We start from the raw sequence: 19519 nt of genomic DNA, 5'->3' as shown, positions 1-19519 counted from the left end.
CTCTGTAGAATAGTGGTCATGAAAATCATAAAATACTGCATGAACCCACTTCCCAGGACCAGCAATGTTAAAAATTTAGCTACCCTGTTTTCCACCATCGATAACAGGGCCAAATTTACTCCAAGGCCCTGGATCAAACGGCCCCATTCCTTTCTTTAACAAATCATGATCCAATTCAGTCAGTTACATTTGAGCACGGTTGAGGAAACATTACAGGAGGCTGGGAAACGTCTTTATTAACAACCAGGACACAGCCATGAGGGAAGGGGCAGGCGAGACCACAAACTAAAAACCAACAGCTGGCAAAGGGCTCTGCAGGCCCAGAGGGCTGGACTCTGGGGTCCTCACAGACCTCCCAGCAACAGACAGAAACACCTGGGCGTCTGTCCTGGTGAGGAGGTGGTGGTTCTGTTGTTCCAGGAAGTGGAAGGGTGTATGGCGCATCATTATGAGTGATGGGGTAAGGGGATTAAGTAGAAGGAGGTCCATCACCGCCCAAGGCCACCTCCCCCACGAAGAGCCAACACCAAATGGAGGACTGAGCCTCCCTGAATCTTGTAATCAGCAGCCGTCTTCTCGTCGTTCCTGGAAAAAAAGAGAAAAAAAGACTAGGTGGCTGACAGTTTCATCCTTCTTTGAATTATTCTATAGGAAACATGCCTCAAGAAGGAATGAAGTAGCCCCTGCCTCCCCACACCTCCCATTCATTTCTTGATCTCTGCCATTGCTCCCTTATCTATACAACTGACATGACCTTTACTCCCACACTAAACTCACATCTGTTTGCCACTGTAGATGAGTCGCTGCTGCTGTGGGGGAATTCCTTCTTTCTCTTCCACCCGCTCTTTGATCCGTTCCACCTTCAAGGGGATGAAACAGAAAAGGTTGCTGAGGGATGGAGCCAGGGAAATGGAGAATAGTCATAGGGAATACACTTCGGTACATGGACAGAGCATACAGAAAAGGGGAGAGGGACATGAAGATATTATGGTAACTGAGGGGAAGGGAATATATTACCTTGTCTGTGGGTTCAATGTCGATCTCAATTTCCTTTCCTGTCAGCGTCTGAAATAGGCAAGGGCTTTGTTAGTGTCCATAGCCCAGTTCACCTGCATATAATTACTCTCCTGCTCTGTCCTAGTACCCAGTACCCTAATACCATTATTAGCTAGATGCACCTTATCAGTGAACTTGGACTTGAAAACCAAACATCTTGGTTCCCCTCACATCTTTAATTATGTCAATGGTCATTAAATGTTTTGGTACCTGGTCTGTTTTGGACTACTTATTCCAGTCATTCCTACTTGTCATTTTTACCAAAATCAAAGATACTTTTGATGAGATACCAATGAGAGGTATCCTAAGAAAACTAATTAATGCCAGAAATACAAGGAAGAGATGCTGCTCTGGTGTACAGACAACCATAAGGATACTCACATACTACCAGAGATCATCTTTGACTAGACTTCAAGAACCACTAATCATTCTCTTCTTCTAGCAATTTCATATTCAAACTCTTGAGTGTCATGGTCTTCAACTAACTCCATTATATGCCAGTGTCCCTCACCCAACACAAGCCCAAAACTGTACCTTCAGCTCTGATTTAAAACAAAAATAACAGCTAGCATTTATATATCACAAGGGTTTGCAAAACATTTTACAAATATTATTTAATTTTATTCTCATAATCCAGGGAAGTAGGTGCTATGATTTTCCTCATTTTACACACAAGGAAACTGAGGCAGTTAAATAACTTGCCCAAGGGCATACCAGATTTGAATTCAAGTCTTCCTGACTCCAGGTCTAGTGCTCTATCCACTGTGCCACCTTTGTACAATTGTATGGATCAAGACCCAAGCTGTCTGCACATAAGCTAGATCCCTGACTTGGCCTCTACTCTGTCAGGTGTTTTTCCAGGCTAACCAAACATTAAGTATCAATTCGACCTCCTTGTAACCAGTATTCCCCCTTGCCCTCCTGCACTGCAAAGTGTGTCTGTGTATTTATACATTTAATTCTATTCTCACTCATCGTGGATACATTCTATATCTTTGGACTACAGTTTTATCGTCTTTATCCTCTACTGTGTCCTGAGATCACTGTTTCCAATGATCGCTCTTTCTTTTATTTCCTAACACGTCCAACCCATTCCTTTTAAGAAGATATACTCTTAAGAGTGGGCAAAGGATAACTGGACAAATTTTGCAGTGCCACACACTTATTGGTGCTACTAAACAATTTTTATTTTAAAAATTTTAATTTTAATTTACTTTCTACTCATATATTTGTATTTACTATACATTTATGGATCTAATCCATTCAACTAAAATGTAAAATTTGAAAGGAACAAGAATAATGTTCAAACTATGCTTTATTTCTATCTAACCTGCCTAACCAAGCCACAGCACCCAATATGCACTCACTCACACATAGGAAGATAATGGATGTGCAGTCCTCAGATTTATATCATACAATGTGAGATAGATGGTTAGAGAAAAGGAAAACTCCCTTGACCATGGGGAAGTCACAGGGTCACTGATCTAGACTTGGAAGAGACCTTAGACTACATCTAACACAACCCTAAAGGCAAAGAATTGAATTTCTATCTTTGTATACCTCATGCCCAGTACAGAGCAAGTCCTTAATAACTGACTGATAAACAGATGAGGAAACTGACATCCAGAGAAAGGACCTGCCCAACGTCACAGAAGAATTAAGTACTGAACAGACGTATAAGGGCAACTATCATGTTACCTCTTTTTCACCTAAGAACTGAGGGGAGCAGGAGGGTAGGAAATCCTTTGCCTATCTGGCCCCAGGTGCCTGGGGGAGCCTAGTTCTCCAGCCTTCCCTTTTCTCAATGCCCAGCTCCTACATGGGGCCAGAATATACAGAAGAGTATGTGTGGCAGGGAGCCCTTTCTTCCAACCTTCCTGTAGACACCCTCTGTTTCCCTTTCCTCCTCCTGGATGTTGACTTCCATCTCCACCCTCATGGGACGGAGCCCAGAGCTCACTGCTGTGCTCCAGCCTCATATTTATCCAACCGTAAGGGAGACACTGTTTGAATGAGCAAGGAGTTACCTTCCAGTAATGTGGAGGACCACTGGGACTTCCCATGTCCCCTGCCATTATAAGCTCCAGACACTTGGGCATTAGCATCTGACCTGCTGATGCACTCCCAAGGACCTAATGGGCTTTGCTGTCTGCCTGACTGTACATTTTAGGCACCCTGGCCTTTCTATCTGTTCTGCAGCAGAATTCTCCTGTATATTGCCTTCCCAATCAGAATGTATGCTCCTGAAGAACAAAAATTGATTTTTCTATCTGTATCCCCAGCAATAATTTATTAAGCACACAGTAAATCAGAAAACTTGCAATCAAGTGCTTAGTAATTGCTTGATTCATTTATTCCTCTGGAAAACTTTCATTATCTGAAGTTAGAGGAATGGAACTGGCTGCCATTCTCCAACCAGAGACAGGGGCCCTTTATTATCTGTATATTGTGACAACTTAGGGCAGAAGGGACCTAGGTACTACCAGGGCCATGGGTCCTGGAGATGAGTCCATGGTCCCAGAACCTTCTCTTCCATGGATATGGAATATTATAGGAGCTGTAAAACACAGCTGCTATTTTCCTGGCAAACAGTTGTGCTTCCTTCTTGCTTTGGACAAGACACACTACCTCCTGCATTGGGGCCCTCATCCTTAGCTGGTAAGTTCACTAATCTATCTGGGTGCTCCCAGGCCCCTCCTACTGCCCTCCAGCCAACTTCCTTCCTCTGCCACCCAGCTTTCTGACTCCTACTCTGAAAAGCAATCAAGTCAACATGTCAATCAGCTGTCACATAATGTGCCATACTTGTGATTTTCCTGATCGCCACTCCATTGGATACATCATCATTCCCAATTAGAATGTTAAGCTCCTTGAAGCCAGAGAATGTCATACTTTTGGTATCTCTTCGTGCGCTGCCTGATAGCTGGCACATATATGTGCTTAATAACAGCCTTTTAATTTAGTCATCATCCAACTTTTGCCTAGTGGGTGAATTCAATCTCATTCAGCTAGTATCTGCTGAGCTACTGCTTATCTTGGTGGTGGACACAAAGCACAAGACGTGGCCCTTGCCCTCATGGGAGAGATGGGACGCAGAAACATGAAGCGATCAGACACAAAACCAAGAGGGAAGAAATAAAAAAGTATGCACTGAAATACTAAATTTAATAAAATCAAGTATAATAATAACTAATAGTTTTATGGAGTTTCAAGGTTTGCACAGAATTATACATATATTATTGAATTTGATCCTCACAACAACCCTGTGAGCTAAGTGCTATTCTTTTCCTCATTTTAGAGGAGGAAACTGAGGCACAAGAAGTTAAAAACATGATTTGCTTTGAGGTTTACAAGTGGCTGATGCAGGATTCAAATTAATGAGATGAAGGGAATTTGGAAAGAGAGTGGCTTAAGAAGATGCATTCAGTTTTTGGTATAGTTTGAAGAGACAAAATATGTCCAAATGGAAATATCCAATAGGCGGATGGATACATGAGACTAGAAGCTGGGTGAAAGCTAGATATATTAGTTCAAAAACGAAAGCAGTATCAGTATACCGAGAAAGCACTGACTGATCCTTAATCAGTTTACCAGACAAAAAGAGCCAGTGAATAAGGCAACAAGGGATCAGTCAATGAGGCAGGAAGAGAACTAAGATGGTAAATCAGTATAAAAGCCAAAGATGGAAAGAATTTTAATAAGAGAGAGTGCTCAACTTTATAAAATGTTGCAGAAGAGACATAAGAGCCATTGGGATTTGGAGAGATGACCATTAGTAACAGCAGTTTTAGTAGCCATGGTAAGCACAGAAGCAGATTTTCAAAGGGCTGGAAGAGAGGAAAATGGAACAAGACCATAAAAGATTACTCATTCAAGAAGTTCAGCTGTGAAAGACAAAAGATGGAAGGGGTAGTAAAACTAAATTAATTTATTTAACCTTGCACAGAAGACAAAGGAATAAGGAAAGGAGTTTGTTGAGGGGTTAAGATTGAAGATGCTAGACCAAAATTAGTAAGGGATGGTGACAAATCAACCCAGCGTCAGAAACAGTTAGGATCAAGTTCAGATTTAGAGAAGAAGGTATTTTTTCTTCTGAAGCTGGAGAAAAAGATGAGAGGAAAGATGAAAAGATATGTTGAAGTGAATATAAAGGTATGAGGAACTCATATTGGATAGCCTCAATCTACTGAGTGAAGTACCAGGTAGGCAGAACTGGGATGAAAGAAGAAGGCTAGAACAGGTTATTGTGGGAGTATGCTAGGAAGTCAATATTACTAAGTAGAGTTGAGGGTTACGGTCATAAGTCTAGTATTGGAGCAGACCTCTGAGGTCATCTAGTTTGACCTTGTTATGTTATAAATGAGGCCAAGAGAAATTAAGTGGCTTGCTCAAAGTCACACAGGTGACAAGTAACAGAGCTGGAATTTGAAATAGGTCCACTTATTTCACGTCGAGTAGTTTTTCTACTGTACCATGCTGTCTGGTTGTACCCCATGAGTGATCACTCTGCAACTTTGGAAAAGAAAGTTTGGCAGAAATTAGGTTTGATCTGCCTCCTGAACCATATACCACAATAAGCTTCAATGAATATATAACAAAAATATACAGGGTCATTTCATTAAAAAAAGGAGAGAGAGAAAAATGGAAGTACTTTGCAAATCTATGGGTTAGAATTCTTTAAATAAGGCACAGGAGTGATCATAAAATATAAAATAAATACCTTTGATCACAAAAAATTGAAAAAGACTTGCAGAAGCAACATCAACACAGCTAGGATAAAAGGAGTGGGAGGTAATAGTCAGGAAAGCATTAAAATAGCTGCCCCAAGAGTGTAGTGTAACCAGGAGGAAAGTTGTGGTGCTGATGGTGGGGAGAGGAAGTGAATAAGTGAATGGACTAATGGATGGAAAAACAGTGGTATTCATTATGCCTTAGTGAACGACCCTTTGAAGTCCTTCTTACAATACAGTATTTCCATAAAAGATGACTTATAAATATGTAAAATTCTACAGAACTAGGCAGTCATTAATCAATGGTTTCCCCTTTCTTCCCTCTTCCCAAGTTTCTATCTCTTTTATCCAATTTTATGGTATTGATTAATCAGCTGCAGAGGAGAAAAGGAAGATTACAAGAAAGGGCAGAAAAGAAGCATCCAGAGAGAGAGAGAGAGTTGTGAATAATTTAGTAAGTCACAATTCGGAAAAGAAGGGTTTTCTAGGAAGGATGAGAAGAGAAAGTAACTTTATATATACACGGAGATACAGGGGCAGTTTTAGAGGAAAGCTGATGTTAATCCCAAATACTGGTCACCAAGAAATAACCTTTCAGCCCAAGGAAATGAAGCTGATAGTGGGAGAACCTGGTCACTGTCCCACTCATTAGAGTCAGGTGCTCTAAGAAAATACTCCCAATTTTGTCTCTTGGAGATGAGGCTTGGGATGCCACTAATGAAGTCAGAATGACTTTCAAAGATTTGGAATCAGAAGATAAAGGTTCAAATCCCAGTTCTATCAGTGCCTGTGTGATCTTGAGCATACTCTCAAATGTTTCTGGGCGTCAGTTACCTCATGTATAAAATGAGGGGATTGCATTCGACAGTGTATAAAGTCCCTTCCAGCTCTAAATCCTATGACCCTTAACAAATAAGCCAGGGCAACTGATACAGAACCAAAGTCATGAGTGTGCACTACTGAGGAACCAGTTAAAGGAAGGGGCTGGAAGGAAAAAAGCTAAAACGTTAACAGTCTGTTTGGTTGTCGAAGGACAAGGTTAAAGAGGCAGGGTGGTACAGTGGAAAGAACACTGACTTTGGAGTCTGAGGGCCTGAGCTCAAATCCTGCCTCTGATGCTGGAGACGTATACGACCATGGATGAATTAATTTCTCTGGGCCTCAGTTTACTCCTCTGTAAACTGAAGCAATACCAGACGGCGTCTTTAAGTCTCAGCTCTAAATTTACGACCCTATATTTCAGATGTGCGCATGAGAGGAGGGGGAAGCCCTCCAGACACCCAGAGAGACGCACACAAACCCAGCCGGGAGCTACCCAGAGAGCAATGTGGGCGGAAGGGAGGAGGCTGGAGGTTGGAGTCGCGGCCCTGCCGCCCCTGGCCCGCCGCGGAGCTCAGGATCAGGCCTCTTGAAGCCCCCAAACCCGGCTGTGCCCCAGTTTCCCATCACCGCTCGCGCCCAGCCTCGGGGTTGTCAGAGTCCTACAGCCCTGGGGGGAAAATTCTGGCTCTTTGTTGCTCTGCCTCTCTGGGTTGGAGCAGTCAAATCCCGTCCCACTGCTTCCCAGCAAGGCTTAGAAGCTCCCACCTTCACTTTGATCAGCATCTTCCCCCTCTAGCCAAGCCTCTTATGGATGAATCGCTGCTGCTGCTGCTGCCGCCGCTGCCTCGGCTCTCCAGCACTACGCCTGCAGACTTCCGCTTCCGGGTCACCGTTTGGTCCCCAGGCCTTTGGAGTCCTCCGATCTGATTTCCTAGCATCAAATATTCAGGAATTCCGTCCCTTCGTCTTAGCGACTAGGTGAACAAAAAGGGTGACCCGCTAGTTACGTCGGACCCGCCCCCTTCGCGGAACTGGAAATCTCCACAGCCCGAATTCTTCCGGCCAACGAACGAGGGACTACATCTCCCGTCATACCCTGCGGCAGCCCGGCCAGGTCCGCTCCACCTCTGGAGGTTGTAGTTTTTCCCACATTAGTTCTAACGTCCGCCCGGCTTGGTGCACTCTGTTTCCCAGAAGTCCACGCGAGATTCCCCTTAAGGCCTAAGGGAGTCGTCCTCGCCTGCTGAAACTGAAAGATCCCGAAGGGTGATGCGCGCGGCCTGTTGCTAAGCTAGTGGAACTTGGGTCAACCGCTAAGGTGGGTGCCGCACCCGGAAGTAAGTCCCTCTATTCCGGAAGTTATCCCCCTCCTGTGTCATATGTTTCTCACCTCTAAATTTTCCTACCGCAGTTTGTGGGCTGCTGGGAGTAGGGATAATGTGGGAGAGGGGCTCTCGATCGGCATCAGCCATGCTTCCCGTTATCTCCTTCCCCAATAAATACTTTAGTATGCAAGACCTTGAAGTAACAAACGGTAAGGTCAGAGCTTACACGAGGGCGAGGACTATAGTGTGATTCTTCCGGGGCTTTAATAAGAGAGTTGTAATGTTGCAGCCCGAGCAAAGCCATGGGACTGTGAGATTGAGGGTGGCCTGGCTCACCACAACAAGTGACCCCTTCACACATTCAGTCGCCTCCCTTCTGATCTTCAGGTACCTGTTTATGGCCACAATCCCACCATGCCTCACATAGATAATGACGTGAAGCTCGACTTCAAGGATGTCCTGCTGAGGCCCAAGCGAAGCACCCTTAAGTCCCGCAGTGAGGTGAGGCTGGGGCTACTCCACTCTCTTATTATTCTCTGTTCTAGCTTAGAAAAGCAGTTTCACCTAGTGGAAAGTGGTGTTAGTGGAATTTGGAAAGAGCAAAGTTCAAATGCAAAGTCACCTGACCTTTTCTCATATATATCATGTGTGTGAAAATATATATAGATTATATACCATGTACCTAGCAGGGTTTAAAGTTGTACATTTTAAAGCACTACTATTTTAAACAGCTATTAATACTACATCTCTTCTTCCCCCCCACTCCACTGTATAGGTGGATCTCACAAGGTCCTTTGTATTCCGGAATTCAAAGCAGATGTACACAGGAATCCCCATCATTGCTGCCAACATGGATACTGTTGGCACCTTTGAGATGGCCAAGGTGCTTTGTAAGGTAGGATGCAACTTATTCCCTTCCTTAGGTGTTATCTAATGACCCCAAGCTGTCTGCAGAATTTCCCTCTCCAAAGTCAGCTTTATACCATGCCTTTGGACAAGAATGAAGAGAGAGAGAGAGATATGCACATTTGATATCTTTAAGGAGTTTTTAATTATTTTAGTTTTAGGACCAACCTTATAATCTCGTAACCCACCCACAAAATGTGCAGGTTTTTTTTTCCCTTCTCTCCTACCCCCAACATAGATACAGGCATGCCACAAATAGAACTGCTTCTAATGTCATTTCACAATAACACTGAATAATATTATGACCAAACCTCATTGTAAAGTCACAAAACACTGTTGTACTACGATTTCTTCAGTCACTCATTTATGAGATTGCTTTCATGGAATTAACTACCCTTTGTTTTCACTAGAAAAATTGATAACATTAATGCATCCCTCTGTAAATAAAAGCACACCCTTCTACCTATGCTGATCCCCAGGCATACCTCCTCCCTTCTTGCATATGTCATAATTATGGCAGAACCATAACTCAGATATTTAAAGACAGTGAAATCACTAACAAGCACCTGCTTAACTAAAATGGTATTAAGCCTTGGGCAGTGGGACCATTGTTAAGTTTTTGTATTGCATCCAATATGGCATGTTTTTTATGTACACAGTATCTTATTGAATGTCCTATTTGAAGATGTTGCTGCTAATTTTACAACCAAATGTAGCTGGGAAGATAGATGAGTGAACTTTTCTACCCTGGGCCTATACTATATTCCATTGGTTAGTGCCTGTCTCCATCAATGGATCTGTTTGTTGGCATGCTTTGATTAATGATGTAATCCTCCATTGCCTACTTTCTTTTCTTGAAAAAACATGGCTTTGCTGTGTTTGTTAAGATTTTTGCTCAATATGACCTCAAGGAGAGTGTGGCTTCTGAGTCAAGAGTCAGGAAGATGTGGGTTTAAGTCCCACCCCTGAAATATGGTAGCTTTGTGACCCTGTGTGCCTCCCTACGCAGCTCTAAGACCGTAACTTACAGAGCAGGTAGCAGCTAGCAGGTACCTGCCTCTGTTGTCTGTGCTCCAGCTTGCCATCAGTTAATGTGTGGAAGTTGTGCTATTGTCCATTTTCCATATACCCTTCTCTAGTGCACCTTCTCCAGGACAGCTGGTTTGTGATGAGCATGATTTCAGTGCTAACAAATTGGCTGCATTGTCAGAGTTTGTCACAATGTATGATGTCTAGGACAGCTCGTAGATGATTCTGAGTGCTAAAGAAAGTAGATAAGGCAGTGTGCTACTTACAAGTCTCACAGCTATAACATAACAAAGATTGGACGTGTTTTGCAGCTGTACTGTATAATAAACCTCTTTGAGCTTAGTCTGATACAGCATTCTGTCAACATTTCCTAAAGCAAATCTTCATTTCCTGAACCCTGGTTTCTTGGTCTGTCAGCATATTGTCTAGGATTATGTTGCTTAAGAGTGAACTATATTGCCAACTTTTAGCTCATATCTCTTCTTAAGATCTTTAGTCAGTCAAAGGTTTTGTTGGTGCAGGCTAGTACCTGACTTCTTAAAATATGATGACTTAACATTGAGCTAACTTTGCCAACTGCGTTTTCTTGCATGTTCATATGTAAGTTGTAGGCCACAGCTACTAGAAGTCTTTTTTCAAAAATTTGGGATATTTTCAGTTTTTGAACTAAGAAACAAGGGATTTGGCTTGGAGGCTCATCATTATGTCCTTGAACATGAATGTACATAGATATTTAAGAAAACAGATTATCAGTTTACCAGGAAGCAAAAAAAATCTGCCCTTCTTTGTTTCATTGGTTATGGAGGAGGAATCAATGCCCTACTAGCTCCAGTATCATTGATCATATTGTCAGATAGTACCTTAAGGGGATAAGGCAACGTATTTAGGGAGCCAGTCACTGAAATGTTGCCATTCACTAGACACAAAGACTATAAGGAAACATGTTAATTTAACACTAATGGCCTTATAAAATCGCAAAGCACTTAGACTCTCACAGTAAGTACCTTACCTCAACCATTCTGCTTGATGCCTGCAAATTCAAGAGGTCATCATCTTTACTGTTCACCTTTTGTGGTCCTGTGCCAGGGTAAGTCCAGACACATGGTACTCCTGGAGTCCCTGCCAGCCTCACAGGAGGAAGGACAGTCTCTTGGTCCTGCCTGCCACATTGCACCAACAGCTTATTACCATATTAACTCCCTATAAGCATTGAAGCAGGATCAGAGTAGATGCCAGCAGAGGGGATCCTAAACAGGCAGATAGGAAATTACAAAAAACAGTTCTTTATGGTTATAATCTGTGGTGCGAGGTCTGTAGTGGACATAGGATTGGACTGTTTACTACAAATTCAAGCTCAGCAACTGACTACTCAGTTGCTTCTCCACTCCAACCCCAAAAGGAGAAATTGCTTAAGGACTTAAAGAAAAACTTTATAAGGAGGTTAAAATCATTCTGCTATCTTTGCTTCTCCTTAGTTCTCTCTGTTCACGGCCATCCACAAACACTACAGCCTTGAGCAGTGGAAGGAATTTGCTAGTCAGAATCCGGACTGTCTAGAGGTAATGTGAGACCCTATCCTTTTCCACCCCCACCCTCCAGCTGTATAAAGAAATCTTCTTTGTCTTCAGGGATCCAACCCCATCACTTCCAACTCTGTCTGCTTTCCCTTATCCCTTACCCCCTTATCTTTGATCCTTTCTCCTGGTCAATTATCCATAATATGGTTCCCACTCATCAGATCAGAGAGTTATTTTTTTTTGTCTGTCCTTTGATAATCTGGTGACAGCTATGGACCCTCTTCTCAGAATAAAGTTTGTTACAACCATAAAAATGCTGTTTCAGTTAGAGGTTAGTGAAAATAAAGATGTAATTTTTCCACACAAGGTCATAGAACGAGTAAAACCTCTTGTAGGGATCTGCACAACCCTTAAGAATCCCTGCTTTAAATACTGATGAGTGTTTCTTCTTCAGCATCTGGCTGCCAGCTCAGGAACAGGCCCTTCAGACTTTGAGCAACTACAACAAATCCTTGAAGCAATTCCCCAAGTGAAATACATCTGCCTGGATGTAGCCAATGGCTATTCAGAGCATTTTGTGGAATTCCTGAAGGATGTTAGAAAACGCTTCCCCCAGCACACTATCATGGTATGTCCTTGCTTTGATACACATTTTGGCATATTCCTGGCTAGCCTTTACCCCATCCTACCTGTTCCTCTCACAGAATTATAGGATTTAGAACTGGGGACATCACAAAGATTATCTAGTCAAACCCTTCCATTTCACAAAAGAGAAAACTGAAGCACTTTGCCACAGCTCCTCCTGCATTAGAGAATTTCTCCCTTATCCTATTTCGTTCTATACTACTAGGGCTCTGACTGTGCTCTAGTGCTCCATAAATGGGATGGCCCAGAAGGCTATAGCTGCATTCTGATTTTGGAGCCGCTCTGTATTTCTTGGTTGATGCAACATGCCTGACACTCAGCTCTTGGCCTTTGTAAACCAAATGTCTGAAACAGTACTTTGCAAACTATTATGGAATCCTTTTGCACCTATGATGCATAATGGTCTGCTCACTGAAGCTCAGGTGTGCCATGGACACATAAAAGGAGGCACATGGGACATATAGTTGATTCTTGCACACTGTGCTTAATTTCCTTTTTACAGACAGTATTTTAAACCTGTGTACAGGAGAATTCTACAGGGTGGTTGCCTTGCTTCATCATCTTGTAAAAGCCTGAGTTTTAAGAGTCAGGTTAGGGTAGAGTTGTGTCCACTATGAGATAGCCACCCACTCAGATCCAAGAGGTGGCCCCAGCTTCTTGGACCAGTGCATTTTCCTCCACTGAATTGACCTCCACGTTATGCCACATATTCTAGCTCAGGGCTGTCCAACCTTAGGTTTTTATTGAAACAGACAATATATTTTGATTTGCCATTTTAGTGAGAGCTCTGCAGTACCTCGGCTTCATTTACTAAAGCATTTATGTCAATTTCTATGCTTGTAGGTGGGCCACATAAATCGCACTGTGGACTGCATTTTGGACAGCCCTATTCTAGCTGATCATGGCATTGAGGCTGGTGGGTTCATTAAGGTGGATTCTAGGCTTTAACCCTAGTGCAGGGGTGCCACACCAATTATCAAAACTAGTTGGTCTTGACTCTGATGAGTCACAACTTGGTTAATACAACTGAAAAAGGTATTGATATGGCAAGAATGTAAACAGAGAGGACACTGGGAAGCACCTGCCTGGCAAAGGAAACTGAAATGTATCCTTAGGGACCTTTCATTGCTACAACTGCCACAATGTTGCTTTGAACACAATCAAGGATACATTCTAGCTCTTCCTTAAAATATCCTGGTTTCAAACCCCAAGCCTTGTTCTACCATTTCCCTTGCTCTCTGTCCCACAGGCTGGGAATGTGGTGACTGGGGAGATGGTGGAGGAGCTGATCTTGTCTGGGGCTGACATTATCAAAGTAGGAATTGGACCAGGTAAGCTCTGGCCTCACACTGTTAACAATACAAAAAGCAACCTTGCCCTACCAGTCTTCCTGTGGCTTTAGACACCTGGGTCTTCTCCCTGTCCCTGTCTATAGGCTCTGTGTGTACTACACGAAAGAAGACAGGGGTGGGCTACCCACAGCTCAGTGCTGTGATGGAATGTGCTGATGCTGCCCATGGCCTCAAAGGCCACATCATTTCTGTAAGTTATAGGGGAAGGAAGGGGGAATGAAGAGCCAAAACAGATACATTTTCTTTTATCTGGGAATAATAAATGTCAAAGAACTTGGGGAATAGTGAGCCAAGACTCTTCAGCTCCTCCCCAATTTAATTGTTGTATGGAAACTTAATAGTTGTATGGAAAAAGATCAGAGCCTGGACTGTTCTGAGCTACCATCTTCTCACTAGAGCTCCCCCCTACAGGATGGAGGCTGCAGTTGTCCTGGAGATGTGGCTAAGGCTTTTGGTAAGTAGTTGGGCTGGGGCAGTAGAACGAGGACTGCTTAGAGTCAAGTGATATGTCATTACTGAGGCTCCAGGTCAGGCCCAGAGAGGCTCTGGGAAGCAGTTCAATTTAACATATTCCATTTTGATCCTGCTGAATCTTCTTTAAACCTGTGGTAAGAACCAAGGCTCTTCCACTCTAATGCCAGTGTAATTAGCAGTGCTAAACTGGAGAGGCAGCACTTGATTTGCAATTAAGATGTAGGTTCTTGTCCTGGCACTGCTACTTACTAAGCTGTGACCTTGGGAAGGTTGGTCAACTTCTCTAGATCTGTTTCCTCTTCTGTAAAATAAGGAATTGGAGCAGATTACCTTTAAGGTTCCTTCCAACTCTAAAGTCCTATGACTTGACAAAGCTCCAACAGCCCTAAAGTGAGTGGTTAACTGGAAGCTGAGAAGAAAAATGTCCAGAAGGTGGAAGCAACAGGAAGAGGGCAATTTTTGACTTCTAAGTCAGACTGGGAGCTGTGTCACCTCCAAACCCTGGAGGCTAAGCATACTGGGGGCATAATCAAGGGGCCAAAGCAGAGTATCCTTTCTCAGCTTTTAGAGATTCTGGCTTCTGTCAAGGGTCCCAACTATATTCAGGCCTGAGTGAAATGTGGGTGTTCAGTGGGAATCGCTTTTGTAGACAGTAGATGCCTTAACTAGATTGAGCCCTTTTCTGTCTTTTCCTCCAATGTTGACAGGAGCAGGTGCTGACTTTGTGATGTTGGGTGGCATGCTGGCTGGTCACACTGAGTCAGGTGGTGAACTAATCAGGAGGAATGGCAAGGAATACAAACTTTTTTATGGAATGAGCTCTGAGGTAGCCATGAAGAAATATGCTGGAGGTGTTGCTGAGTACAGGTATGACAGCAGATAAGGCATATAGATGTTTTCGAGAATAGTCATTAGGATGCTACTGAATGGCTCTTTAAGACACAACTGAGAGAGAAAGGAAAATCAGTTTTAAAGAAGGGCCAGTGCCTAACAAGAACAGATAGTACATGTACGGGAGGGAAGCAGGGAAGGGAGGCTAGGGGTCTATAGCTGAACGACTAGCAAGAAGAGTGCTGGGATCAGAGGAGTAGAAGTTATAATAAACTCTTTTGTTCTAGGGCTTCAGAAGGAAGAACAGTAGAGGTACCCTTCAAAGGTGAGGTAGAACATACCATCCGGGACATCCTTGGAGGGATTCGTTCCACATGCACTTACGTTGGGGCAGCCAAGCTAAAGGAGCTCAGCCGACGCACTACTTTCATCCGGGTCACCCAGCAGGTGAATCCCATCTTCGGTGATGAGAGCTAGGGGCCTGAGCAACAATGCCTGGCAATGGCACCAGCATTCAAATTGGGTGGTGTGGAGAACCCTAGTGCATTTCAACAACCATGGATTATCTGGATCAGTGATTTGGTTTTTTTTTTTTTGGTCCGCTGAGGACATTATAAAGCCTTCATGCTTCACTATTCACACACAAATGCTCAAGCCAATGGGCCTGAGGAGGCGGGGAAAGGGAAGAGGGTTATCAAATAAATATCAAGTCTGGAGTCAGGTTATAAACACACTATGCTGAGATTTCCTGTATGCAAAGCAAGGTCAGGAGAGAACTCAAAGCTTGGGCTAACTCACTCACATAATAGCACTTTGCTTAGAAGTATCTACCTGAAAAAACTCATTGATTTGAATCTCATTGTTTATTTACCATATTGCATTAAAGTCTGGCCCTTGATGAAAAGGCCCAAGAAGCAGTATGTGCAAACCAAAACTGTCTTTGGGGAAGGAATCACGTCTCTAGAGGAATTCTGGAGTTTTGGGCCCCTTCTGAAAGGCAAAGGCTCACCCAGAGTCAGAGGTGTACAAATGCACTGGTAAAGACAAAAAAAGTTGGATTTCTCCAGAGGACATTGGAACATTTGCTCAATTAACTCAGCTACACATTTTCAGCATGGTCAGGAACTTGGTGGAGTGAACAAGTGCACTTGATTTGGAGTTACGGGCAGGAACAAAGTTTCAAGGCTAACTCTGCTCTTTCCTGTTACAACTTTGGGCAAATCATTTAACCTTCCTGGGTTTTAGTTTTCTCATCTGTAAAGCCAAGGGAGTTAGACCAAGATTATCTTTTAGGTGCTGTCTGCAATTTGAGTCTATTTTCCCATTTCATTTTTACTTGTGATGACAATGACATTACCACCAGTATTACATTAGATTATCTGGAGTGGCATGAGAATTTATAAAAGTACATCTCTGGTACTTTCATCTGCAAATGCAAGTCATGTGTAATGGGATCCCAGATTCAGAGTTAACACCTCTGAGGTTGCCTCTTCTAGGCTTCTCAACTACTTTGGGCCCAGAGCTAGTCATAAATTCCTAAGGAAAGGCAAAAATCAAGGCATTCTTCCTATTCTTGGACCAGGCGAAAAGAACTTGAGTTTATTTGGGACATTGTATAGAGACCATATGGCACCCTTAGCCTGCCTTACCTCATAGCCAAGACAACATTTCGGAAGATTCAAAATTTAATCACTGGCTGTTACAAAAAAAAAACAAAAACAAAAACAAGAAAGGTATGATAATGTGTTAAGGTAAGCCCAATCCAGTGTCCCAAAATAAAGGGACCTGGCTCCCAGGGCAAGCCAAATCTGCTTAGTCCATTTTCCAATTCTCTACCAACTACAGGGTAGTGAGACTCCACCATAGCCACATCAAAGAGACCTAAGCCACTGGGTCTTAATGGGGCCAGTCTGGCCACAGGAAGGGGCCTGGGCAAGTACAGAACTTTGCTCAACAGGGGAGAGGTATTCGAAGAAGGTGGGGATCAGGGTGCCAAACTTCGTCTTCTGATAGCTTTCAAGAAACTTCTGCAGAGAGGGGAGTATGGAGGTCTGGTCATCCTCAGTCATTTACTAAGCACCATACAGATACTATTAGCATGCTATCACTCTCAGGCTTGATCTGTCCCCCTCCCTCCCAAGCTCCCTGCCCCTTCCCACTCACCTTCCCTCCCCTCTGGCCATTCCCTTCATCATCAGAGTCCAGAACCAAGTCCCCTATGGTAACCACAGGGCTGCACAGAGATGGGGAACACACTGTAGGAGGGAAACCAAAATCAAACCTGTTCTTAGGGAGATAAATAAGACAGGTCTTTGGTATTCCCAAAGATTTCAGGTTGTTCTTAAGAAGGAGGCATTCCCTTTCCCAACCCCCAGCTCAAAGCAGGGTACACCTACCTGGCTCCCTGGCCCCAACAGCAGGTAATGGCAGCCTCAAGGGCTCCAGGGAGTAATCCAGGCAGTTCCTGGGGTGAAGGGGTATAAAGAAAAAATATAAAAATTTTATATATAGGGTGAGATGGAGGAGTGGTGGGCAAGGGAAAGAGAGGGGCAATCTAGTATGGGAAGGGACAACACTTCTTGACTCACTCCTTTTGGTCTGAGGAGGGCTCATCGGACTTCCAGTTCCCCTGCTCCTGAGCCCTCCCTCGGAGGGAACGAGCTGAATTTCTGTGCTTTCCATGAAGGACTGACCTTGTGGCCATGGTGCCTGCTGGATCTGCCATGGGCTGCCCATGTTCTTTATTGTTCCCATGCATAATTACATCCTTGACTGGTAGGCACATACTTCGGAATGGGAAGAGCATGACAGTGGGCCGGTTCTTATGACCTCCCCTGGCAGATGCACAATTTGCCTGGATTTGCCGGCGGCCTAAAGGGGCCAGGTTGAAGTCCCGACCAGTAAGGGCCTCTGGGGGTTTCCTCAAATCCTGCCCCTGGGGAAAGGGAGTGCTGGGTTTGGTTGTGGGAACAGGATCCAGCTGGGGAGAAGGTAGAGAACTCTGCTCTTGGGGTTCTGTCCCCCTCACTGAAGTAAAAAGAGGGGACTCTGAAAGAGAAAAGGAAGATTCTTATGCAGGGCAGTACACAAAAGACCATCATATAGTTTCTGTACACTTTGAGCCAACCCCTTATCCGACCCATCTCAATGCATTAATACTAATGGACTTTTCCCAAAGGTCCCACCACAAACACCATCTTGCTGGATTACTGCCCCAGTTGGCGTCCTACCTTGAAGTAGCCACCCCATGTCCATGCAATACTGAGTCAGGGCAAGGGGAAGGGGGACCAAGGTTTCAGATTGCATTCCTCTTAATACTTCCTTAAGCTGTAAGGAAAGAACAGGGATAGGAGCATTAAGGTCACATCAGAAAGTCCAAGAACTCTACACTTCCTGCTGTCCCTTTGCCAACTTCCCTCTCCCTTCCCCTAAAATAAAATACCTCTTGCAACTGTAACACAGGTAGTGTCTTCTCCAATTGGCACAGGTATTCAAATAATAACTTTTCCAGGGCAACTAAGAAGGGTTCTCCATATTCTTGTTCCAGTTCCTACAAGAAGGAACAAGTCAGACAAAAGTTGAAATGCTTGAAGCTTGCCCTGTTAACTTTCAGCAAAGCCCATCTTCTCACCTGCAGCTGAATGGCAAAGTCTTCAGGATGCTCTGCCAGCTGTTTCACTCGTTGGTAAAAGGCCTCATGTGCTTCCACAATCTTCAGATCCCGCATAGTCTGCTGGGTTTGAGGAGTGTAGAGATCAGCTAAGTTAGAGGCACCAGAGTTTGGGAGTTGGGATGGTGGTTGTAGAGGAGTGTAGGGGGATGTAGAGATCAGCTAAATTAGAGGCACCAGAGTTTGGGAGCTGGGATGGTGATTTGGGAAACCCACTGGGAATTAATGGCTTGAGGCTGTGGGACAAAAAGAACTACACAGAGTCTGGCGACTTCATAACTAGGCTGGAGGATTCACTTACCGCCTCGGAGCCACACTCGGCTGGGCCAGACTCTGGGAAATGATGGTTTAAGGCATCCAGGACCAGGGACCAGGGCTGGCCCTCCAAGATCATCTCCACAACCACCTACGAGGGATACACCATCCTGTGCAAGATCCCCAAATTCCAACTTCTACCTCTCCATCCCACAAGGCACCTCCCGTGGCCCGTGGCTGTCAGTGTTCTCATCCCAATGTCCAGGTTGGCCCCGAATCCCTGCCCAGGTACCTTGGCCCGCAGCCCCAAGCAGAGCCGCGCATGGTGCCGGCGGCGTACCAGACCCGGCGCAGCGGCCTTCAGGGCTCCCAGCAGCTGCAGCACTCGGGGGTAGTGAGCCGAAACGCGCCTCCGCACCACCCACCAGGCAGCGGCCGCAGCCAATCGCAGTGAAGCAACGCCGGCTTCCGAGGGGACGGACATCACCCGCTCGGCCGCCTCGGGAGCCTCTTCCCTTAGGCAGAGGGGCCACGGAGCCGGCCCATCGAGAGGCGGGGCTCGCGAGCACTCCCCTCCCCAAGGGTGCAGAGGCGCTTCCTGATGCCTTGAGGTGGGGGGGCGGTTGATGGAGAGAGGAGGGACACTCAAGTCCTGCCGCCTATATGCGCCCAGTTTCTTCCAGGGGAATCTGTTCCAAACTGTGGGCCGAGACTCCGAAGGGGATGGAGAGTAGGATCAGAACAAGGGGAAGAGCCCAAGCGCCATAACAATTAACAACGTCCAGCCACCCAGTGACACGCGACGACTAAAACTTCTACTGGCCGACTTCAGCCAGTATACCGGACGACTTCAGCGCGTCACTTCCGGCTCTGGCCCCAGTTCCGCCTTGGCGACGTAAAGACGTCG

The 19519-nt window shown here is 44.7% G+C and overlaps 3 protein-coding genes across 11 annotated transcripts; 1 reads left to right on the top strand and 2 right to left on the bottom strand.

The window, feature by feature from the left end:
* Window positions 1-210: 210 nt before the first annotated feature.
* Window positions 211-7756, bottom strand: NEDD8 (NEDD8 ubiquitin like modifier). The gene is made up of 4 exons (XM_036734233.1): window positions 7374-7756; window positions 1018-1065; window positions 778-860; window positions 211-585 (listed from the first exon to the last, which is right to left on the bottom strand). The coding sequence occupies exons 1-4, from the start codon at window positions 7389-7391 to the stop codon at window positions 489-491; spliced, it is 246 nt and encodes an 81-aa protein (XP_036590128.1). The 5' UTR covers window positions 7392-7756; the 3' UTR covers window positions 211-488.
* A 43-nt stretch (window positions 7757-7799) lies between these two features.
* On the top strand, window positions 7800-15607 carry GMPR2 (guanosine monophosphate reductase 2). 2 transcript variants are annotated; one of them, XM_036734229.1, is made up of 10 exons: window positions 7800-7926; window positions 8321-8434; window positions 8709-8828; window positions 11344-11427; window positions 11840-12013; window positions 13280-13361; window positions 13466-13572; window positions 13794-13836; window positions 14564-14723; window positions 14975-15607. In XM_036734229.1, the coding sequence occupies exons 2-10, from the start codon at window positions 8348-8350 to the stop codon at window positions 15162-15164; spliced, it is 1047 nt and encodes a 348-aa protein (XP_036590124.1). In that variant the 5' UTR covers window positions 7800-7926; window positions 8321-8347; the 3' UTR covers window positions 15165-15607. The 2 variants fall into 2 exon arrangements, with proteins under 2 accessions (XP_036590124.1, XP_036590125.1); XM_036734230.1 differs by lacking the exon at window positions 7800-7926 and adding an exon at window positions 8048-8142 and having other exon boundaries at window positions 14975-15594.
* TINF2 (TERF1 interacting nuclear factor 2) lies at window positions 15532-19509 on the bottom strand. Of its 8 annotated transcripts, none has more exons than XM_036734227.1 (10): window positions 18905-19509; window positions 18659-18763; window positions 18319-18417; window positions 18130-18237; window positions 17918-18014; window positions 17276-17735; window positions 17084-17151; window positions 16851-16942; window positions 16337-16383; window positions 15532-15721 (listed from the first exon to the last, which is right to left on the bottom strand). In XM_036734227.1, exons 1-9 carry the CDS (start codon window positions 19094-19096, stop codon window positions 16366-16368), a joined length of 1239 nt encoding a protein of 412 aa, XP_036590122.1. In that variant the 5' UTR covers window positions 19097-19509; the 3' UTR covers window positions 15532-15721; window positions 16337-16365. The 8 variants fall into 8 exon arrangements, 6 of the variants coding, with proteins under 6 accessions (XP_036590122.1, XP_036590120.1, XP_036590118.1 ...); XM_036734225.1 differs by having other exon boundaries at window positions 18319-18420; window positions 18905-19444; XR_005008916.1 differs by lacking the exon at window positions 15532-15721 and having other exon boundaries at window positions 16265-16383; window positions 16851-16968; window positions 18319-18420; window positions 18905-19444.
* Between the last annotated feature and the right edge of the window lie 10 nt (window positions 19510-19519).

The sequence above is a fragment of the Trichosurus vulpecula genome, chromosome 8, assembly GCF_011100635.1.
Source record: "Trichosurus vulpecula isolate mTriVul1 chromosome 8, mTriVul1.pri, whole genome shotgun sequence".
Classification (NCBI taxonomy): Eukaryota; Metazoa; Chordata; class Mammalia; order Diprotodontia; family Phalangeridae; genus Trichosurus; species Trichosurus vulpecula.
The sequence above is the reverse complement of the archived record's forward strand: the minus strand, read 5'-3'. Positions and strand labels throughout refer to the sequence as shown.